General features: G+C 40.7%; 1 protein-coding gene across 2 annotated transcripts in view; it reads right to left on the reverse strand.

Moving 5' to 3' along the window:
- The window catches only part of LOC129688454 (neuronal acetylcholine receptor subunit alpha-7), a 125,849-nt gene that overhangs the window by 11,809 nt on the left and 89,010 nt on the right, over positions 1-25,030 (reverse strand). For both annotated transcript variants that reach the window (XM_055623291.1, XM_055623292.1), the window contains one exon: positions 1,650-1,729. In XM_055623291.1, the coding sequence (XP_055479266.1) occupies positions 1,650-1,729 (80 nt within the window). The remainder of the gene's footprint in view (positions 1-1,649; positions 1,730-25,030) is intronic.

The following is a 25,030-nucleotide window of genomic DNA, read 5'->3' on the forward strand; positions in this document are numbered from 1 at the left end:
TGTGTGTGTGTGTGTGTGTGTGTGTGTGTGTGTGTGTGTGTGTGTGTTATGACTTACAGAATTATTCCAGGTGATTACAGGAACCTGAAGGTCACTACTGGTGTTCTCTTACCATTAGTGGGCTGAATTCTCCTAAGCTAAATATAGCTAGAAAACTGTATTCGATTCCAAGTCTATGAAAAGATCCGAGAAGGAGAAAGAAAGGATTCAAAGGTTGTCTGAGGCTTGCAACAAGATCAATTAATTGCGACCAGGTAAGGGATGATGGGGACATCATGGTGATCCTCTCGCTCCAAGTGTATAATATGTAAAATCTACCCCCATATACCTCTTAAAAATAAACACATGAAGGGAGCTGAAGAGATGGTTAAGAAGACAGGCTGCTTTTCTAAAAGATCTAGGTTCAATTCCCAGCACTCCCATGGTGGCTCACAACCACCAGTCACTCCATTCAAAGTGCGCTGGAAGGCAACACTCAGCCCATTGCTTTCAGTGAAGAGGAAGGGCTGGAGTAGGCAAGCAGATGCTTTAAATCAGAAAGCCTAAGAAGCAACACTTCTTTAATCAATATAAACATCAGTGAGAGGGATCTATCTCTGTTAGATTCAATCACTTATTCATTCATTTATTGACACACAGCCACCTGCAGTTGAGAAGTGATGGACTGTAAGGTGAGCAAACACATATTCTGTCTATAGAATTCTTATCATCTGCTAACAGGAAGAGCACTGTAAACAACAGGCAAAGCCAGCTTTGCTGTGTGCACTGAGACAAGGAGAAGCTGGATGCTAGAAAAGGGTGTGGTCGGCATATGTGTGTAATTGTGAGGAGCTGGACTTTCAAGGGTTGCATAAGTGGGTAAATGTGCTGGTGTGTTATGAGTGCAGTGGCAACAGTGTGGCAGTGGGTTACAGATTTGTTATTAGCAGTTACAAGGAGGAAGATAATTCTTGAAAATGTTAACAAATCTTTTAAATGTAAAAATGAAAAAAAAATAATACCCATGTGCTAAAACACACCTTGAATGTTTCAAAGGGCACAAAGCAACAATCCCAGGCTGTGGGTTGTGCAATGAGCACCCTGGGATCCTGTGAGCCCCACAGTAATGACAGGCTGGGAGACAATCAGCTAGTAGGATGGTAAGGAGAGGAAAAGAAACCAGTTGATGAAAAGTCAGCAGTGAGTGCTCCCTTGAGAGAGCACTAGGTCTTGCATCTAACTTATGAGCAATCTTGAGTGTGTGAACCCAAGATATAAACCCAGAATGTCCACCATCTTTTCAGAACTGGGGTACCTGCCAAGTTACTGTGCCAAATGGGAAGAGATGAAAGAGAAAGGGCCTGTCTATCATGTTTATGGCAGAAAGGAAAGTCAGAAATTACTCAGCAAAGGAGACTAGACTGCGAATTAACATTAATAAGAACATATGACAGACTCTGGCAAAGATTCTCTGAAATGTGACCTCAATATCAAACAGTGATGACACTCAGAGTAAGCTGAGGAGACAGGTGAGAGTTCTGATGGGAAGGGAGGGGAGAGTGGGAAGACAACATAGAACCAATGCTCCCCTCAGGAGGGCAGGCCCTGGGACTGAGGCATATACTTGCTTAAATGCTCTTACTGGATGGAGGCCAGGGAGTAGGTCTTACCTGGCGGGAGGTATTGGCAATGCCCAGATGCATTCACCAAGACATTGGTGTGGAAGGTGGCATCAAACCGTTCATCAGCACTAGAAATAGGAAAAGAATTCATGAGGCAGCACCTCCAGGCAGTGAATTCCTCAGTGTCCTTAGAGGAGTTGTTCTATGGGTCAGAAGGGTAGCAGCATTTTGAAGGGGTCCTGCTTGTGGCTGGACAATATCACACCTGCCTGGAAAAGTCAATGCAGCACACCTGGAAGGTCTTCTCAGGAAGGGGCCAGTGTCCAAGCCCATTTCATATGAATTGTGACTCCAGAGTTTCCTTTCTGTTGCTGTGACAGAAAGCATCTTAGAGAATAAACATATATTTGGCTCACAATTCAAGGTTATAGGAAAGTGGAGGCAAAAACTTACGGTATTGCATGCACAGTCAAAAGCAGAGAGAATAAACACATAACACCCCTATTTGTTCTCTCTTTCTCAGCTAGCTTTCTTCTCTCTTACCCTGTTCAAGACTCTCGGCCATTGGGTAATATTATTCTTGAGTAGACATGGCCAAATCTCTGCTCATCCTAAATAAGGGACCAAGGACAGAACAAAGTAAGAATAACACCAAAGTTCAACTTGAGTAAGTTTTATTGGGGGCTATTTACAGGAATATGGGCGAGGGGCAGAAGTGACTGAAGATATTTGCACCAGAATCCATGGCATCTCAGAAAAGCTGGAAACATGGAGCACATTGTATAATCTGCAGGAAGCTGAACAGTTTTGAAAGTGTCCTTCTCAGCTAGCTCACTTGGTCAGACACTTTTCCAGGCTCCTTGGCTAGTCTTTACCTATTCCAGGCAGCTCAGATTATCTCTGCTCCTTCCAGGTAGCTGGGCTGATCTCTTACCTGTTCCAGGCAGTTCGGCTGGTTTGAGCCTCTTCCAGGCAGCCTAGTTTGCAGTCCTTACAGCTTGAGGAAGTAATGACCTGTTATAGCTAGTCAGTTTTAGGGACTTCCTAAGGCCCTTGAATCTTACTTCCTAAGCCCAACAGCTTTCTTGAAGGATGGAATGTTGAGGATTAGAACACCTTGTGTCTTAAGGAGCTTCCCTCTAAGGTTTTATTTCAGAGAAAATTGCTACACAATACTTGCCTGAGGAATGGTGCTGCCAACAATTAGGCTGGGCCTTCATAAATCAATTAGCAGTCAAGACATCCTTACCATCATCCACAAAAATGGTCACAGGCCAACATGTTCTAAACAATTCATCATTAAGACTCTCTTCCTGGGTTAGTGTAGGTTGTGTCAAGTTGATAGTTGACTAACCAGCACAGATGCCTTCCATTAGGTATATAATACAAAGCTCCTAACCAACATGTAACCTAAAAATAAGAGATGAGAAGTGTGCCATACCTATAGGAGACCTCTTTGAGCAGACACTTAACCTGTGTTACCGAAACCCTGGAATGGGGCTCACACTTGACTAGTGTTAACAAATGGTTTTTGAATGACTAAAATTATAGCTGCAGGATCTAGGTACCAGCAGGGCCCCAGAGATTCCAGACAACAGTGCTAATAAGGGCAGTTGGGTGGATGGCAAATTAAGTGTTTTACATGAATGCACACTAGCTTTCTCCCCTATGTTTATATATCCTAACACAGGAGTTATGATTGGAATAAAGGAAACACATACACACCAGAAAGATAGAATAATGGTGGAAACTAACAGTTTGTGCTAAACATCTCTTAAGTTTTCTACATTCTGATGTGTTGAGATTTGAGACCTGCAGAGTCTTTGATCAGGCAGCTCCCTAGAGAAAGTGACCCAGAGTCCTAGTTGGCTTACTGTTGCTATGGTCAACACCATGACCAACAGCAACTTAGGCAGGAATTTGAACACGGAAATCAAAGCAGAGGCCATGGAGTAATGCTGCTTATTAGCTTGCTTCCCATGGCTAGCTCAGCTTGTTATCTTATACAGCCACCTGCCCAAGGGTCATGTCTTAGTCAGGTTCCTGAAACGCTATGACCAAAAGCAACTTGGGAAATGATTTATTTGACTCATAGTTGCAAACAGTATCTCACCATCAAAAGCAGTGAGGGCAGGAACTCACATAGGGCAGGAACCTGGAGGCTAGAACTAATACAGAGCCTGTGAAGAAGTGCTGCTTACTGTCTTGCTCCAGCTGGCCTGCTTGGCCTTCTCTCTTATAGAACCCAGCACCTCCAGCCCAGGGGTGGCCCCAGCCAATAAGCTCCCCCACGCCATCAACCACTAATTAATACAATGCCATACAGGTTTACCTACAGCATGCTTATAGAGGCATTTTCTCAATTGAGATTTCCTCCTTTCTGATGAATAGATTGTGTCAAGTTGACATGACACTAGCCAGAAGAGGTAGCGTAGCCCACATTGGGTTTGGACCTCACACATCAATCATTAGTCAAGAAAAATGTCACAGAGATATGTTCACAGGCCAGTTTGATGGAGGAACTTCCTCAATTGACACTTCCTCTTCTGTGAGGCAATTCTAGTTTGTGTCAGTTTGACAGAAGGTAAGAACACACCAAGCTTCAAGAACCCCTTTCAAATCTAACTGAACCAAAGGGACCACACTACTACTACCAAGTATATCAGACTTCATATTCTGGGCCCTCTCACCCCAGTGCTGCCCAGTGGAAATTGTTCCTTACTGATAGAATCTGCTGTATTATTTATGACAGTCAATGGAAAACCCATTTGTCCTTTAGGGCTGACGAACCCAAGGGAAATCAAAGGAAAGACCACTGCCCACCTTCTCCCACTTCTGTGCCTTCTGCCTCATATCCAACACAGAGCTTTGCCCCTGCTCTTCCCAGGGTGCTTTATGTCTTGCTTTCAGAGATTTTTAAACAGAACTAAACAGAACAAACCTTGCTTGATGATAGTCATTTTCTTGTTCCCATATCAGAATAATGGAAATTCTTTGTATCCTTAAAACTCTACCTTTTATGTAAAGAAAAATAAGCAGCCCCAAGAAAACAATAGCAGGAACGGGAAGATAACTCCTTGGGTGAAGACCCCAGCACCCTCACAAAATGTCAGGCATGGCACTTCACACCTGTACCTATAGCACTGGTGGGCAGAGACAGATAGATCCCCAAAGCTCTGCCAGACAGCCTAGGGAAAGCAGTGAGCTCCCACCTCAGAGAGAGAACTGTCACGGGACATAAGTGGATAGTGATAAAGAAAGACACTGGATGCCTTATGTGACCTACACAGTTTCTAAATAAATAAATAGAAAACCACTCAATAAATAGCATCAATAAATAAATAGCATCCACTCAAAGTTCTAGCTGCACACAGCAAAGCTCCCTCACCTTGACAACCAAGGCCCCCAGCTGGGGCTGCCCATGTAGCACCTTAGACAGCCTGTTGTATGCCCTAGGTTTCTCAGTGGAAAGGTCTGAATCACAAGACACCAGTGATGATCCATGTTCACTGGGAGCCACACAATCACTGGCAAATATTTTAAAACACTTAAAAATAAAAGAAATTTAAAAAGGAAAACTATGGATGAAAAGTTAATTCTTTAAAAAAGTAATGTCCTCCCCAAATTAAAGAATATATTATAGTTGAAAAAACAAAGAGCAACATAGTAATTAAAGTTGAGGTTGAAATAATTTTCAATACACGGTGGGAGGTTCTGCTGGTAAGCATCAATGATGACATGTAGAACAAAAATGACTGATGCCACAAAGGACAAGGCCAGCAGAGCCCACGTCATTGATAGGAGCTCCACTGGAAGGCAATAGACAGAGAGGGAGGGCAAGAACAGGAAACCACACAAAGGAATTGTCTAAGCAGAAGGAAACCATTCAAGTGTGAAGGCAGAGAGAAATACTTACATGAAGGCCACAGAGAGCTACAGTCCCACTCACTGTCCTTGGGGAGCTTTAGGGAAAAAGAGGGTAAAAGCTGAGAAAGACAGAAAGTAAGGGAGGGAGGGAGGAAGAGGGAGAGGGGTTCAAAAACGGAAAGGTAGAGGGGGGAGGGAGAAAAAGAGGGAAAGGGTGAAGGAGGGAAAGAGAGAGAGAGAGAGAGAGAGAGAGAGAGAGAGAGAGAGAGAATATTTTTATACTCAACTGGGAAGGGAGAACAGAGTCACTATGATGAGCTATGTAGACACCTAGAAAAGCTGAAGCCACACCGGAGAGATATATTCTGGATTGGCAAGAGATGGGAATCAGACAAGGAAAAAAAAGTGTGTTTTGGAACACAGGCAGTGTCTTGCTGTGTAGTCTAGCCTAGCCAGGCATTTTGAATCCTCCTGCCTCAGTCTTCCAAGTGAGGAAACTGCAGCTATGCATACCACACCTGGCCAACATCACAGATCTGATTAAAGGCACATTTTAAAGATCTCCTAAGAGGCAGTTCTGTTACTGCCACGCCCACTGCTCTCTGTGGGGTGTACTAAAAGGATTTCTCATTATGTTTTTTTTTTTTAATATTACATCAAGAAAAAATAAATTTCAAAGGGAAAATGTACAAGGATGTCAAGACTTGAATATGAAACAAAAATATGATGAAGTTTAAAAGGAAGGAGGGACACATTTATCATGGATGGACTGGGACAGTAATAGACATATCTACCTACTTACACCGAATCTCCCAGGATGGAAACACATTTGTGTACATCTGTACATGACTGTCAGTAAGCCACATTATAAATAGGGCATGGAAGGAAATAGCTGGCATCACAGTGACTAAGGAAAGTATGTGACTTTCTAACCGGTTCTCTGGAATCTTGAGATTCTGCAGACACACTTCAGAATGTCACAAAATGTTTTATTTTCTTTTTATTGTATATGAAAATGGAGATAAAAGTCAACCTACACTCAAATGACTGGATCTGAAGTTTTAGCTCTTCAAAGACAACCATTGTATTCATATGGCTTATTTTCCTCATTTCTGGGTGAAAAGTTTAACAGGATTTTCTCTTCCCCTCAAAGCACACACGTTCGAATCTCTTACACATGAGTCACCACATAAGACTTCAATTCAGCATTGCCCTTTTAAGAAGTTCATGCTTGTGCCTACAGTTTCTCACAGTGAGCCTGGGTCCCTACCAAGGTTGATGACCCAAAACATCCACAGAAAGTGTCAGAGGTGTACTGAAGCCAAGAACTTTTGTATATTTTAAGTTTGGGTTTTTCTTCTGACTGATGTTTATATTTATAACAAATACCATTATGGGCATCTCTTAGATCCATGATTCAATTATGAGAAAAAGCAGTTCCTAAAAGCTTTTCCTTCAAGCATTTAGATCAATTTAATTGAAGAGTTTTCAAGACCACAAGTGAAATGGGTTGCTAGAAATGGTCTACAAGATAAAACACTGTTGCCATTAGCAACAGCAAACATGGGTGACTCCATGACTTCTGAATGTTGTTCATATAAACAGGGCATTGAGATGGACTGGGCTGTAACACTGCAGCTGTTATCCAAACAGACTCCGGTGCTCAAGGCAGCAATTTCCTGGTTCTGTCCCACAGGCAAATTGATTTCATCAATAAATGATACAAAAGTAAACTTGTGCAAGGGATTTGTGCTAATACCACTTTATCTGTTCTGAACATTCTCGCTAGATAAAAGACAGGTTTAAAAAGAAAAGAGCCTGTTGTAAAGCACTGAGTTTAAAAATAGCTCTTCCTCAGAAACTCAAGTGTCCAAAGCCAGTCCTGGACCCCAGTGGCTCTGAATCAGCCCAGCCTTGTGCTCCTAGAGCTGCCCCCACAGATACTAGAACACAGCAGCTCCTGTGCAGGAATCTTCAGCCTCAAAGCTGTAAATACTGATAACACTGGAGGCCAGGGCAGGACAGTCTAGAACAGTGGTTCACGGCCTTTCAAATGCTATGACCCTTTAATACAGTTCCGTATGTTATGATAAACCCCAACCATAAAATTATTTCCATTGCTAGTTTATGACTGTAATTTTGTTCCCATTATGATGAATAGTAACATAAATATTATCAGAGCTAGAGTTACCAATGGGGTCATGACCCACAGGTTGAGAATCACTGGTCAAGAGGGTTCCACTTTACTCTTTTGTATGTATCTGAAATTTTTAGTTTGATTAATAAATGAAATCTACCTTTTTTTTCCCTCAGTGGCTGAAAGATATAACACATGTGACTAGTTCTTGAGGATATCAGATACAGTCCCATTATCCTATCAAGAGCTGCCTTTTCAGGCTGCCTCAACTTTCCACCATCCAAGGAGGACATAAGCCTGCACTTATAAGGAGAGCTCTGAGCCCCATACTCACCCAAACTACAGAAAGGACAATGGGGGAAATGTAACTGAAATATTCAGATTTGGGTTCTCTATTTTGTGATGGTCAGGTGAGTTGGGCAGAGCTCTACTGATAAAAATAAAAGTATCCATGTCCCTGGCAGAAGACATAATGGCATATGCACCCAGGGTAATCTGGAACATGGAGGCTTTGGGAAGCTGGATCCTATGGTATATCTAGTCCCAAGCAGTTATGTGTGAAAAGAGTCTTGGAAACAAATTGAAGGTGCGAATGGGATTTCATATTCTGTTTTCAGAGCCAGTGAACACATAAGAAAGGAGAATCTTTAGCACTCATCTAGACAATAAAGAACAGGACTTATGATCTCTCTTGTGATCTCCCCCTCAGCTCTGACAGGAGTGCCTGGTTCCGCATCAAAGTGAATCTTGTCCCAGCCACTTCAGCACTCTCCATATCACTGATATCTGCTGCAGAACATAAGAGACCAGTCCATGCCAGCAAGTCGAAAAGTGACCATGCCATCCATAGAGGAAGAGTCACTGGCCTGAGCAAAACAATGGGCAGCCAATCTCTAGGAGGCTTGGCAAGACTAACACCTTGGAGGCAAGGACAGGAGCTCTACAAGGTCCAAATATATCTGGGCACAGGGGTCTTGTCTGAGACTAATTTTCCAACCAAGGACCATGCATGGATATAACCTAGAACCCCTGCTCGGATGGAGCCCATGGCAGCTCGGTATCCAAGTGGTTTCCATAGTAAGGGGAACTAGGACTGCCTCTGACATGAACTCAGTGGCTGGCTCTTTGACCTCCTCACCCCTGAGGGAGGAGCAGCCTTGCCAGACCACAGAGGAGAACAGTGCAGCCAGTCCTGATGAGACCTGATAAGGTAGGATCAGATGGAAGGGGAGGAGGACCTCCCCTATCAGTGGACTTAGAGAGGGTGGGATTGAGAGGGAATGAGGAAGGGGGATACAGCTGGGATGCAAAGTAAATAAACTGTAATTAATACAAAAAATAAACATTAAGAAAGAGAATTCACCAGAATGAAACTGAATCCATGAACTAATGAAAAAACTTTAAAAGATATCCAGGTGCACTGTACTGCTACATACAGGGTAATGTAGACACAGATATGTATCCATCATGTGGGTTAAGAATGACTCCTGATAAATGAGGTCTCATGAGAAATCAGCCCATTCCCTCTGAGCTCCGAGTAACCCCCCCACTCAAAAAAGATGAAAATATGATTTATCTAAAAACAACAACAACCACAAAAAAGAAAAAAGTCAGAAGAGGCAACGCATCTGTCTTAGAACACAGTGAATTTAAGGCATAATTTGTTTCAAATTTCACAAAAAGAGACAAAAAGTAGTTGCCAATAACATGTTAAGCTTTCATGATATAAAATAGGTCCAAACTCACATTTCCTTAAAACAGACAAATTGCATTAAATGAGTTTTACATATTTGTGCCAGATCTATATATCTAGTGTAGATAATTCTGTTTTAGTTCTATTTTTGTATTCTAAATGTGGAGGATCTGCAATCAGCCATCCATGCAGCCTATCACGTGGCATGGCCACAAAAATTTAAATATCAAAATCTCACAGTCATTTCTACCAACCAGAGATCTTAGGGCAGTGGTTCGCCTCCTTCCTAATGCTATGACCATTTAATATAGTTCCACGTGTTATGGTGATCCCTAACCATAAAAATATTTTTGTTGCTACTTCATAACTATAACTTTGCTACTGTTATGGATTATAATTTAAATATCTGAGTTTTCTGATGATCTAAGGTGACCCCTGCCAAAGGGTCATTCAACCTCCAAAGGGTTATGGCCCCCAGGTTAAGAACCAATGTCTTGGGAGGTATGGCTGAAACCCAGGAAGGAAACTTCCAGAACAGTACACTCAAGAAAGAGAATAAAAATGTGTCTATAAAGGACAGAGGGATTTCAGAAGGGAAGGACATGGGTAGGGAATAGATCAGAAGATGCAAAGTAACAGCTATACAGGGTGAATAACTTACTATACAGCATGAAGTTAAAAAATAATAGAAGTTGTACTGTTTGGGGATTCCTTTTAAGTGAATGGGGTTGGATGACCCTTGCTCCGGAGAAATGGAATGAAGTAGCTATGGGAGATTATGGGAACATCATTTATTTCACTCCAGTGATCTTCTTATGTTTATAACCTCCGTAATACTCTGTGTAATTTACTTTGGAGTATCCCTTTATTCCACAGCATATTATAGTCAATGTAATACCAGGTGTGCTTCTGGGATAATTATAACTGGATTTAACATTAATTGGTTCTAAGTAGCACAGGATATACAATCAATCCAGTATCAACAATGTGTCTGTATGTTTCTGACTGAGTCCAGCTGAATATGATTAGCATGAAAAAGTGTTTATGCATAGCAGGACATGCCCTACAAACAGGTCCATTCTCTTTGCTCCACATTATAAATTTTAAGATCTATCTGTCCAATCACATACAGATCCTGCTGGGACTTTAGTTGTAGTAACATTAAATTTTGTTTGGGAAAAATGCTGTCTTTGTGGCATTGTGTTTTCCGGGCACACACTGATGTAACTAGACATTTAGAAAGGCCTTCTTCAGTATACATTGATCATGTTTAACACTGACAGATGCTGGCCATGAAAAGCGTCATGCCACATTTTCTAATTGTCTGTTGTAAGAAAATGGAAACATATTCCATATTTTTATTATTTTTTTCACCTTCTAATATATTTTGTTTAGATAGACTCTCTGGAAAAAATACAGTCAATGAACAATGATAGCTCATTCTCTTCTAGGCTTTTATGCATTTCCTTTTCATATTTTTTAATTTTTTAAAATTTATGTATTTACTTCATATCCTAATTGTAGTCCTCTCCCTCCTCTCACCTCTTCCCTCTTACCATCTTCTCTCCCCACCCCTTGTCTTCAGAAAAAAACCTCCCCACATCAACCTACCGCAACACATAAAGTCACATTGTTACTGAGCTCTTCCTCATCCACGACCCAGGCAAGGCAGCCCGGCTAGGGCAAAGTGATGGAAAGCTGGAAAGCATGCAACAGAGTTCACATCATAGACAGCTCCTACCCAACTTACTAGGGAACCCACATGAATATCAAACTGCCCATCATTACTTATGTGTATGGGGCCTAGGTCCAGCCTATTTATGCTCATTGGTTGGTGTCTCCCTCTCTGTAAGGTCCATGAGTCTAGGTTAATTGACTCTGCTGGTCTTCTTGCAGCATTCCTGTCTCCTCTAGGTCCTTCTGTCCTTCCCTCCCACTCTTCCACAGGACTCCGGAGCTCTACTTGATGATTGGCTATGAGTCTCAGCATCTGATTCAATCAGCTGCTGTGGCAGGGGCAGGGGCGGGGAAGCTTTCAGAGAATGGTTAAGTTAGTTTAGGCTCCTCTCTGTAAACACAGAGTATCATTAATAGTGTCAAGGGCTGGCTCTCTCCCATAGGGTGGGTGTCAGTGGGGCCAGGCATTGTTTGGCCATTCCATCAGTCTCTAATCTATCTTTATCTCTGCCTATCTTGTAGGTATGGTAAACTTTGGTTTGAAGGTTTTGCAGGTGGATTGTTGCTCCCCTCCCACCACTATAAGTTCTGCCTGGCTCAAAGGTGGCCTCCTCAAGTCTCTTTATTTCTGCTGCCAGGAGGCTTAGCTAGAGACATCACCATATGCTCCCAGTAACCTGCCCTGTTGCAGGTTTCCAGCTTGTCTCAGTGATGCTCCTTCCTTAGACTTTTCTTTTCTTTCCAGACCTCAAACCTCTGCTCTCCACTCTCCTCACATATGATCCCTTGTTCTCGTCTCCCTCCCCACAACTTATTATTTAAAATTATGTGGTTTTAAACAATTTTTTTTTACATGGTGGCAAGTAAAAGTTTTATTCTGTTCCACATACCATAGTCACTGACTATTCAAGGAAAATTTTCATAGCCCTCCAGGAAATGCCAGAAACAGCCAATGGCACCAGCTACTATGTGTGTGTCTCTCTCTGTGTGAGCATGTGTGTGTGTGTGTGTGTGTGTGTGTGTGTGTGTGTGTGTGTGTGTGTTCTGGTAATCCCAGCACTTGGAACCTGAAAAAGAAATATCCTGAATGTGAAAAAAAAAAAAAAAAACCTTGGATAATCAACGAGCTCTTACCTTCAAAAGTACAATTAGATTTAATGGGGAAAATATTTTAATTAAAAATTAAGCATTTATGTTTGTGTTATTTTATATGAAGTAAAATTTTTCTGTAATTGTTATTTTTATTTGTTTGTTTGTTTTATGAGACAGGGTTTCTCTGTGTAGCCTTGGCTGTCCTTGCCTCACTTGATAGACCAGGCTGGCCTGAAACTCATAGAGATCCACCTTCCTCTGCCTCCCTGAGTGCTGGGATTATAGGCATGTGCTACCACACCTAGTTTTGTAATTATTTTTTTAAAGCAGATTGATTAAAGGATAAGAAGGTAAATTAGTCTGAGACAATATCTGTGAAGATATAATTGAATAGAACGAGTTACCAAGCCATACACAGAGCACTTAAACTTCAACAGTAAGAAAACACTGCAAAGATGAGCCAGACAGTTTAAAAGACATATCACCAAAGAGAAAAATAGCAATGAGCACATGAAAAATGTTCCCTTCAGTATAATCTAGAAAATGCAAATTAAGCAGTGAGACACCACTACACACCTACCAGAATGGCCACAACCCAGAAGGTTGACAACAGCAAAAGTTCATAACGATGTGGAGGTATTGAACAGACCTCCCCCTCAACTCCAGTCTTTGCTGGTGGGAATACAGAACAGTAAGTTACTTTGGAAGAGCTTGGCAGTTTCTTACCTAACTAAACATACTGTTATCAATAAAAATAACAACTGCCTCCTGGAATTTACTGCCCAAAGGAGTGGAAAACTTGCACCTATAAAATTATGCAACTGTTGAGATCAGCTTTACTCACAGTTGCCAAAGTTTGGAAAGAATGGATATGCTCTTCAGTAGGCAAGTGGATAAACTGTGGAAAATCCAAAATATGGAAGGTGATTCAGTGCCAAAGTAAAACAAGATACCAAGCCATGAGAAAACATGGATATATCAAAGATACATGTTACTAAGGAGGGAAAAAAAGCCAATGTGCAAATGGTTGCATACCGTATGGTTTTAATTCTGACTTTCTAGAAAGGGCCAGGGTTGGAGGGAGAGAATGAATTGTTCAGACACAGAAGGCATTCTTAGCCACTGAATACGTTGCCAGTCAGCTGGCTGAGGGTTCAAATTTTCGAGGCTCTTTCTGGAGCCTACATATCAAGCCCTTAGAATTTAGCCAGTTTTAAAGTTGTCAGGTGGGACTCTGAGACCAGGGCCTGAAGGTTTAGTGATGTCCTGGAACTCCTTTGACTACCATCACATACAGGTTCTCTTCTCTGGCTCCCTAGAGACTTTTCTCCTTTAATCTCATCTCTCTGCTACCACTCAAGTGGTCCTTTTTGTCCCCTTCTTCTTCCTGTATGAGGCATGCTTGAACTGCTCTGCTGATTCTTCCCCTCTCAGGAACCTTTTTCACCCCAGTGGCCACTGCTAAGAAAAGTCAGGTGTCTCCCTCCTCAGAGACTGCTCTTGGAATCTAGGGTGAGAGATGAGGTATCTATCTATACTCAGGAGCAAGGGCAGCTTGAGGGTTGCTCAAGCCCCAGGTACAGTCTGGATGACTAGGGCATGGGATGTCCAGGCAGGATTGATTGCTAGACAACCATCTGCCAGAGAAGGCTATGTTTCAGTGTGGGTCAGCTGCTGTTTCAGCCAGGCCAAAACACTGTTCTACTGCTGCTTCAGCTGTCACACAGTCCCAGCCACTCTCTGCCTCTGGTGCTTCTTCAAATTGCCAGCCGAGCCTGCACTGTAGAGAAGGCAACACAAATGCCGCCTTTTATAGGACACCAGAGCCTGGGAAGCCTTCTTAGGTGGTCCAAGAAAGTATTTGGACAAATCAAAGCCCATAATTGGGGGTGGGGGCAATTACGGTCTTGCTTTTTAGCGCAGACCACTGTCACTGACAATTGTGTCTGGGGGCAGTCATGACCTGACTTAGTACTAATCACATACAGTCTGTCCTGGAGTGAGGAGTGTGCTTTCTCTTTTGTCCTCTCTAGCCAAGGCTGTAGTGTCATCTAGAGGTCATCAAAGTTGTTGACAGCAAAAAGTCTGGAACAAACCATTTCAAATAGCCCTGGTTGCACCTGTACCTAAGAGCCAGATAATCAGCCACAACTTTTACACAGATGAATTGTGGTATTCACTGAAACAGCTGATGATGGCATAAGGCTAGCCTACCAGACTGTTAAATACACAGTTCAGTATTTTTACTCAAGACAGCCAGTGAAGTTGGGCAGGTGTTATTTAGGGTGTCACATTGCTTTTGTTCTCAACATCTCCCCTGTTAATTACAGTAAAATGAACATCAGGACTGATTACAAAATAATACAGAGGACCTCTGAAAGGCTCTGCCCTGCAGACTATCAATGCAGATGCTGAGACTTATGGCCAACCATTGGGCAGAGTGCAGGGAATCTTAAGAAAGAAGTGGGAAACAGTAAGATATGGAGAGAACAGGAACTCCACAAGAAGAGCAACAAAACCAAAATCTGAGCACAGGGGTCTTTCCTGAGAATGATACTCCAACCAAGGACCATGCATGGAGATAATTAAGACCCCTGTACAGATGTAGCCCATGGCAGTTCAGTATCCAAGTCGGTTCCATTGTTAACAGGAACAGGGACTGTCTCTGACATGAACTGATTGACCTGCTCTTTAATTACCTCCCCCTGAGGGGAAAGCAGCATTACCAGGACACAGAAGAAGACAACACAGCCACTCCTGATGAGACCTAATTGACTAGGATCAGAAGGAAGGAAAAGAAAACCTCCCCTATCAGTGGACTTGGGGAGGGGCATGCATGCAGAGGGTAGAGGAAGGGAGGGATTGGGACAGGAGGAGGGAGGGAACCACAGGGAGGATACAAAGTGAATAAAGTGTAATAAAGAATTAAAAAAAAAAAACAAGATAACATAGCATCAACACTAACACTGATTTTAACAAATTCCAACAGTGCTTTATAACACTTTACACTTGCCAGTCTCCCAGTGAAAGGTGGGCCCCATACTGTCTTAAATGTACTCCGTAGGATAATGGAAGACACTGGCTATTTATCTGGATGCATAGAATGTACAGCTCCAAGAGCGAACAGTAAGGTACACTACTGACTGGATGGTAATGAAATGTCAGTGTAGGTCCACGAGTTATAGCATAGGGATTACACTGGTGGATGGATAACATGAGCTGGGTGCTGTGCATGTGACTGGGTGGGTGTCAAGAGAGGACAATTGCAAAATTTTTCTAAAAATAAAATATAGGCTGGAGATCCAGCTCAGTGGTAGAGTGTTTGCCTAAAGTGTAAACTCTGCAGGACATGGATTCAGCCCAAGGTAGCATAAAAGAACTAATTCTTTATATATAGTTAAAGCTAAGTTGATTTTGATCCATATTTGTACTTTTATAAGGTCATATTCTAAATTTTCTAAATCTATTGACACAAATCTATCTACAGTGTTGTCAGTATGTTTTAAATGTCTGTCTACAACAAACTCAAACACTAGGGACCACATGCAACACCTTTGTTACTTTTGAAATTATTTCTCAAGGTATATCAATTAGTTCTTTTCAAAAGTCAGTATTATCGATGTCTATTCTATCTTCTTATTTAATGAATTTCTAGTCTTTATTATTCCTTATTTGTCTTTAAATACTATTAATACCTTCTTGATATTGGTATTTAAGTCACAAATTTTCCCATTAAACAATTTCTAATCTCAGTATTGAAAGATACATATTTCCACATTTTTGCATGCAAAACAAACTTGTTAAGGGTTTATAATGTCTATTTGGGTATTTAGCTCTTTGGCTCTTTGCTTTTCATAGTGCATCTTGTCTGCCTTTGCTTTCACCTCTTGAGCACATGAGTTTAGTTCTCACTGAACAGCTTACATATCTTTCTTCTTTAGTTATTGCTGAGAGATGTCTGGTATTTTTTCTTGTTTGTTTGTTTTAACCATCTGACTAATCTATATAGTTTAAACTGATTAGCTGAGATGGTCTGTTTCTACCATCCAATGATTTGACTGGCTTCTCCACTCATTTGCTCACTGTATTCCCTCCTTTCTGCATCCTCTTGCATTTTCCTTGTTCCTGTCCTTCTCACTACCTGTCTTGAGGATGAATATACAACCCATGTATCTTCTGGTTGTAGTCAATCGTTTTAAAGTTGAGTACTTTACTAAACCTGATGTTCCTATGGTCTTTCTGGGCAGCTAGATGAGCATTTTACTCCATGCACTGTATACACACTGCTTCTCACACCACTCTTTTCCAATAGTTTGATTCCACCTCTGGTTTTTTTGGCTGCTGGTGGTTTTGAGGCCACAAACTTGTAAGAAGACATTCTATCTCTGAGCTACTTTTCCACCCTCTGTTTTTAATATTAGATTTAGCTTTCTTATCTTATATAGTCAACCTTGTTTATAATAAGCTACGCCCCCCCCCCACACACACACACAAACACCCATTTACCTGGGTTTTTAAACTACTTACTTTGCCCACTCTTTTCATACCTTATTCCTAAATTTATTTTCTGGTCATTTCTTTTAAGCCAGTATGCATCCTGCATAGTAAATTTTACCCTCAGTATAAAGCATGGTTTATCTTGGGACAGAATTCTAGGTTGATAATTATCTTCTTTTAAAGTTTAAAAGTATTATGACAATTTGGGGCTCCTATTGTTGCCTTTAAAAGCTCTGAGTCTGTCTAATTGCCATTCCTCCCTCATTCAGTTATCCATTTTTTCCTCTATCTTTTTACAGAACCTCTTTTGGCTTCAGGATTCTGCAGCTTTATTTGCTCAGCATTTCTTTGACTGCTTTCTTATTACACATCCCTCCTCAGACTCACATATCCTGAACCTGAGGATTTATGCTTCATACTGATATTATTAAATTCTCAGCAACTCTTGTGGATCCTGTCTTCTGTACAGAAGCACTGTTTCAGTGGAAAGCTCTCCTTCCCCCACAACACACTCTGGAGTTAGCTGCTTCCACCCTGTTGACTGCTTGAGATATTTTGCAGCTGTTTTCAGATTGTGGGCAATTGACAGATGTATAAACTGAGCTTTCTGGGAATAGTTTAATTGGTAGAGCTTTGACTCACTGCCCATCGTAGATAAACAATTTTAGTGTTCATTTCCAAATCTTTTTATGCCATGTAAATCTGTACTGGTTTGGCTTTTCCACTGAACTGTCCAGAACATCTGCCTTTCCTTATGTGACTTAATACATTCTAAAACATGTTCACTTGTCTATGTATATGAAAGTTGAACCTTTACCAGTTTTCTAAACACAATTTTTAATGCCTTTCCTTTATTCTTTCCATTACTCCTTTCCCAATGCCAGCCAAGGTATGTGGAACACCTGCTTAGGCACCTGATTAGGCAGTTAGGAGCTTAGTCTCTCTTTATGAGAGAATTCAGCCTTCCAGACCTGTTTTATGAGTAACCTTGGGCATACTGTGTACATTTTAATGTACTAAGTGCATTTCCACAATTGACCTAATCTAAAATTAATGGTCCTGTCTCTCAAGGGCTACTGACACATAGGAAGCATCTGGGAGGACCTGGAGCAGAGAAACCATGGAGTGCTGATGTCACGTCATTGCAATTGCTTTTTACTATTCTTTCCTACTTCCCTCTGACTCATTCAGGAAATTGCTTCTGCTCCATGAAGTGCACCTCACCTGGCATCCTAGGCCTACACTGAGTTTTCTAATTTGATGACTATTTCTCATTTCCACTAATTTTACTTGATGCTTGCTTTTTTTTGTTGTATTTCCAACTCTTAATTGTGTTTAATTATGTGCCTTTTACTTGTTTGTAAGTGTTTGTAAGTGATCACTCAAAGTGATTATTTTGTAATCGTAACTTAAAGAATTCATTTTCAGCCATTTTTAAATTGTCTTAATCTCCAACGCCTTTCTGTGTAACTATATATATGTATGATACATATATATGTATGATGTACATGTGTATGATATATATGTATATATATTGTATGATATATATAGAATCATCAAGCTGGGTCAGAGGATAAAGGTACTTTTCACCAAGTGTGAAAAACTGAATTTGATCCTGGAGACCTATAGGTAGAAGGAGAGAACATAAAATTGTTCTAAGATTGACTCATGTGTGCTGTGGTACATGATTTTACATGAATTTGTACACGTGCACTCACCCAGATAAGTAAAAATTGTAATAAAATATAAGAAGGTTAAGTTTAAAAGACACAGGCGCAGTCCTCATGGAGGTAAGCACGGAAGGAGGGAAATGAGAGGAGTCCTTGGCTGTCTCATAGCTTCTCAGCACAGGCAGCGCATTATCACAGCACGAGACACATGAGCTTACTGGCTGGCACACTGGACTTAATACTGAATTTCTATAAAGGTAGATGGTCTGCCATCTTTCTCTGGGGGTCCCATGTGACAGGCCGAAAGGACTGCTCTCTGGGTTCTTCAGAGCCCCTCAGAACATAAGTGAACTGAGGCTTCCCTCTGTGATGTTATTATCAAAAACTAAACTTGAGATGCACCAGAGAGCACCTTATTAACATCACACATCCAATGGTAGAGAGCCAACTTCCAGCACAGTCTAATCAAGCCTAATCAATCTTCCTTTGCTGTGGACTGGAATTCCCCCAGGCCCACTTCTCCTAAGCAGTCTTTGGGTGAGCTCAGCCTCCTCAGTTCCACCTACCTCATAAGATGCGAGAGGATGCACAGGCTATCCTCTTGCCTTGGTAGATAGTTTGCTCTGTGACCTGCAAATGTTGAATGAATTAGCCAGGACACACTATGGGAGGAAGAGCTGGGCTTAAGCTCATGAGCCTGCTCAGAGGGTTCACATTTCTATAACACTTACCCCATAGAACTCTATGTGAAAGAATTTAATTTCAATCATGTATTCTACCAGCTTTAAGCTGAGGGAGGAAGAAAAGAAAAGAAAAGAAGAAAAGAAAAAAGAAGAAAAGAAAAAAGTTTGCCAGTTGAAAAGAAAATATTATGACTAATGTTATAAATGCTAAGACTGCTGTATACTGCAGAAATTTCCCTACAGGCATCACTTCCTTTCCTGGCCAGCAATGAGGCTGACCTGGTACATATTCAAACTAGGCACTTCCTGAAAATTTAGGGTACAAAGTTCATGCTGAGATTTGCTGGTGACTAACTGGAAAGTAATTAGCCTGATTAGTTGTTGTTTTGAGACAGGGTCTTGCTAAATCGTCTACACTAGCCAATCACTGCTCTATCACTAGGTGTCTGGATTTGAACCTTGCGCCACCACACTTGGCCCAGAATGTTAATGTTTTTTGTTTGTTTGTTTGTTTTTTGGTTTTTTTTTTTTTAGAAACTGACCAATGTTAATCTGGTTAAATTAGTTAAATTCCAAACACATTAAGTATATGCTTCCAGAAAAATATCAGCACTATGACAAGACAGAAAAAAAAAAAATCTAAGGTGGCTGTAAAGTTCAAATGGTGATCAAGTGTTTAGGTTGGATGAAGTCATCTAACTGGTAGGTGACAGCCATAGAAAAACAAGGAGAGAAGAAAGCTGGCTCCAGCCCAAATCCCTACTCTTTTGTGAGTATACACGTATGTGCAAGCATTCCCATCTCTCCTTTTTTCTCTCCAGTCCTCATTTATGGATACTGTCAAGAAGGGGCTGCCTATAAAGCAGAGAAGGCTCTCACTGTGTAACCAAGCTAGTTACAAACTTGATCTTCGACTCGAAAAACAAACAGCAGCAGCAACAACAACAACAATAACAAAACCAGTCTGTTTAAAGACTCAAAGGCTATTGTGTCTTCTGTGGCAGCCCAAGTTGCCTACCCATCATTAGTCCTTTTAAGATGAGCAAATAACTGCATATAACTCATTAAAGAACAGTTGACTATGAAAAGTACAGAGAAGCCATAAGAGTGATATACAACACTTTGTGCCATGAAGAATGACACAAGGCTAGTGAACCAGACTTTACTAATGGTTTCACATATCTTTCTTCTATTTACCCCACATATTCTAAAGTATGTTCCACAGAGGGCTGTACCACAGATATAGCTGAAGCCAAAACAACCTATTCTCTTATTGTAGAGGATTGTTTGAGCAATTCTGGGTGTCTTGTTATTCCATATGAAATTGAGAATTTTTCTTTCAAGGTCTGTAAAGAATTGTGTTGGTAATTTGATGGGAAATGCGTTGAATCTGTAGATTGCTTTTAGTAAGATCGCCATTTTTACTATGTTAATCCTACCAAGCCATGAGCATGGGAGATCTTGCCATCTTCTGATATTTTGTTCTAATTCTTTCTTCAGAGACTTGAAATTTTTTTCATACAAGTCTTTGACTTGCTTGGTTAGAGTCACACCAAGGTACTTTATGTCCTTTGTGGCTATTGTGAAGGGTGTTTTTTCCCTAATTTTTTCTCAGCCCTTTTATCTTTTGTATACAGGAGGGCTACTAATTTTTTTTTTAGTTAATTTTGTATCCAGCTACTTTGCTGAAAATATTTATTAGCTGTAGGAGCTCCATGGCAGAATTTTTGGGGTGACTTAGGTATACTATTATATCATCTGAAAATAGTGATACTTTGGCTTCTTTCTTTCCAATTTGTATCCCCTTGATATCCTTTAATTGTCTTATTACTCTAACAAGGACTTCAAGAACTATGTTGAAGGGATATGGAGAGAGTGGGCAACCTTGCCTTGTCCCTGTTTTCAGTGGGATTGATTTAAGTTTCTCTCCGTTTAGTTTGATGTTGGCTATAGGCTTGCTGTATATTGTTTCACTATGTTTAGATATGTGCCTTTTATCCCTGGAGAAGAGGGAGGGAGGGAGGAAGGGATTGGGAGGGGATGAGGAAGGAAGCTACAGGTAGGATACAAAGTGAATAAACTGTAATTAATAAAAATAAAAATAAAAAATAAGAAAAAACACACACACACAAAATGACCCCCCCCCCATTTTCTCTAGGAAAATAAAATGTAGACAGTAGACTGCCCCAGAAAACTGCAGAAACCAAGCCCTATTAACCCAGGTCCAGTGAAGGTCTGACCTTTGATGGTTTTTGCAGAAGAAAAGGAGAGCTCTTTCCTGTATATGGTTAAAATGATGCTAGAAAGGGCCAAATTAGGTTAAAAGTCTTAGTCTTAAACCATCAGTAACAAGCCTCCATCTGCAGTATCAGTGGAGGACACTCAGAGAACAGGGACTTCTCTGCCCTTCCTGCAGTAACACAACCCTGTAGGGTATTAGCAGAAGCTGGGCATAAGACCTCTACCTGAAAAGAAAAGCTGATTCCTCCTTCCTCCACTTAGGGTCTCACTAAATAATGCCCAAAGCATCCAGGATATAACATCCCCTTTGTCAATTAGATAAAACCTTTGAAAAAAATTAAATTCTACAAGTGTCTACAATCTCAAATGTTAAAAATGTCACCACACAGGATCTGGAACCTAAAGCAGAAATTTGTCTACTTCACTGTAACTCATCTACCTGATGTCATTAACAATGTGGAAATGCCTTGACTTACCACTTTCATTTTCTGACTATAAAAAGCTCATATAACTTCTTCTACCATGGAATATGTCATTCAGGGGAAAATCAATCCAAGATTCTTCTGAGCCATGCAGCTAATGCTTGGCTCAGAAGAAATTCTGCCTTATTCCATTAAAAAACTCATCAGCCACACAAAAACAATAACAAAAACAAACAAACAAAAAAACTATGAAATTCTGAACTCTACAGAGAAAAGAAATGTGGTAGATGCTAAGTGAGGTGGTATATCCTAGAATTCTGGAATTCTCCAATGTAGCTTTTAAAATCATTCCCATAAGAATGTGCCAGACAGCAATGAGGAGCTTCCCTGAAATGAAGGGGAATAGAGAAGTTCTCAGCAAGAAATAGTAGATAAAAGAGAAGCTAAGTGGAAAATTGGAACTAAAAAATAGAATAGCTGGGGTTAAAAACACAAAGGCAAAGCTCCGTAGCAGAGGCAGAGAGGGCTACAGAATGGGTGTCTTGAAGGTGAAATGGAAAATGTCCAATCCAAACTAAAAGGTCAAAGAGAAAAATACCTTAGAAAATGATAACAAAGCTTTGGATAAATGTAAGATGAAAGTGAAAGACCTAGTAGTATTTGTGTTGAGAGAGTCTCAGAAACAAAAGGAGGTGAAAGAGGATGAAGAGCGAATATTATCTGAAGAAGCACTACTAAAACTTTCTCAAATTTAGCAAAATATATAAATTCATAGAGTTAAGAGGTTGAGTGACTTTTCATGTTGTCTTGGATTTCTTGGCAGAGAATTCTCAATAAAGTAACATCAAATGTCAGAGAAACACTTAAAGCAATGCTCAACATCCTTAGCTATCAAGGAAATGGAAATTGAAATGACACAGATTTCACCTTACACATTCCATAATGGCCAAGATAAAAAACTCAAGTGACAACACATGCTAGAGAGGATGTGGAGAAAGGGGAACTCTCCTCCACTGCTGGTGGGAATATAAACTTGTATACACTTTGGAAATCAATCTAGCACTTTCTCAGACAATTAGGAATAGTGCTACCTTGAGCTCCAGCTATACTGAACAGCTCCTCTGGATATGTCCAAAAGATGCTCAAGTTTACAAGGACATTTGCTCAACCATGTTCATAGCAGCTTTATTCATAATAGCCAGAACCTGGAAACAACACTGATGTCCCTCAGTGGAGGAATGGGTACAGAAATTGTGGTATATTTACACAATGGAATACTACTCAGCAATAAAAAACAAGGAAATCATGAAATTTGCAGGCAAATTTTAGGATCTAGAAAAGATCATCCTGAGGGAGGTACCCCAGAAGCAGAAAGACACACATGGTATAAAATCACTTATAAGTGGATATTAGACATAAAATATAAGATAATCATACTAAAATCTGTACACATAAAGAAGCTAAGCAAGAAGGAGGACCCTGGGTAAGATGATCAATCCTCACTCAGAAAGGCAAATGGGAAACATTGGAAGAAGGAGAAAACAGAGAACAGGAGAGGAGCCTACCACTGAGGGCCTCTGAAAGACTCTACCCAGCAGGGTATCAAAGCAGATGCTGAGACTCATAGCCAAACTTTGAGCAGAGTGCAGGGACTCTTATGAAAGAAGGGGGAGACAGAAAAACCTGGAGGGGACAGGAGCTCCACAAGGAGAGCAGCTGAACCAAAAAATCTTAGCACAGGGTTCTTTTCTGAGACTGATACTCTAACCAAGGTCTATTCACGGAGATAACCTAGAACCCCTGCACAGATGGAGCCCATGGCAGCTCAGGATCCAAGTGGGTTCCCTAGTAATGGGAGCAGGGACTGTCTCTGACATGAATTCAGTGGCTGGCTCTTTGATCACTTCTCTCTGAAGGGGTGGGCCACAGAGGAAGACAATGCAGCCAGTCTTGATGAGACCTGATAGACTAGGGTCAGATGGAAGGGGAGGAGGATGTCCCCTATCCGTGGACTGGGAAAGGGTCATGGGAGAAGAGCAATGGAGGGCAGGTGGAATTAGGAGGGGACAAAAGAGTGGGCTACAGCTGGGATACAAAGTGAATAAACAGCAATTAATAAAAAAATAAATAAATTTTAAAAAAGGCTGGGTAAAACATAAGATGAGCCCAAAGAAATCAGCCAACACCCATCATGATCAAACATCTGAAAACTGAATGAAAAAGAGAATCTTAGAGAAGCAGCAAGTAGAGCATAAAAGGAAAACCAAAACAAAATTCTAAGACATGAGACTTTATCAGAGACCAGAAACAGCTGCACAAATGTGATTCAAGTGCTAAATGTGAATAACTGTCAGCACAGGACTGTGTCCCTAGAGACACTGTTCAGGAATAATGAAAGATGAGGAGACTGGTTTTGTTTGAAATAAAACTAAGTGAGCTGATAACCAGGAAAATCACTTTGGGTAGGGGGAATGCTCCGAGCAAATTCTTGAAGAGAGAAAATATAGAAAGATTATAATGTTTTTATATTTGAACCAGTAAGAAATAGTAATACCATTATACCATAAAACTTGATCTATATGTAAGAGGAAAATACAAAAACACCCTAGGAGAGATAAACAAAGAGCTACCCTCAAATGATTTAAACAAATTTGCAGTTTTTTCCAAAAACTGTTAGGCTAATCCATGGGAAGGAAGGCAGGGAAGATGATACAGTGGAATGAAATATATGCAACGTAAAAATGACTATAGGACCATAGGGAAGAGTCGACCTTTTAGAACAAATAAAAGTGTAAGAGACAGATGTAAATTTACATAGTGATAAAAGCTCAATCCACCACGAAGATGCAGCAATCAAAAATGTGTTTCCAAATAAGGAAGCTGTGAAATCTACAATATACTTGCAGGCTTCAACACTTCTCTCTGTAAGAGATGTCCAGACAAGCCAGACAGGTAGTGTAGGGAACACAGGAATCTTACCAACTATCCATCAACAGGATTTAATTTGAATTTACAAAAGTGTCTACCAACAACAGGAATTTTTTTTTTCTTTCCAGCACCTCTGAGCATTGAACAGGCCTGACATATCTTAGGCCACAACAATGACTTCAGTAAATTTAAAAGAAATGGGACATCAAAGTGTGGTATCTGTGCACAGTGGATTCAAACCAAATGTTGAGTCATAGAAAAACAGAGAAAGTATCACACCTGAGGAAATGAAATAACCTATTTCTAATCCTTGACCCAAAGATTAAGCAGCAGGAAACATCAAATACAAAGAACTGAAATGTCACAGTAGAAGCTAGGGAGAGAGCTCAGTTGGCAAAGTGCTTGCTGCTTAAGCACATAGAATCAAGTTTGATCAACAGGACTTGTGTTTAAAAAAGAAAGAAAGAAAAGGAAGGAAGGAAGGAAGGAAGGAAGGAAGGAAGGAAGGAAGGAAGGAAGGAA

This window comes from Psammomys obesus, unplaced genomic scaffold (assembly GCF_907164565.1).
Source record: "Psammomys obesus unplaced genomic scaffold, mPsaObe1.curated_primary_1811, whole genome shotgun sequence".
NCBI classification, from domain to species: Eukaryota; Metazoa; Chordata; class Mammalia; order Rodentia; family Muridae; genus Psammomys; species Psammomys obesus.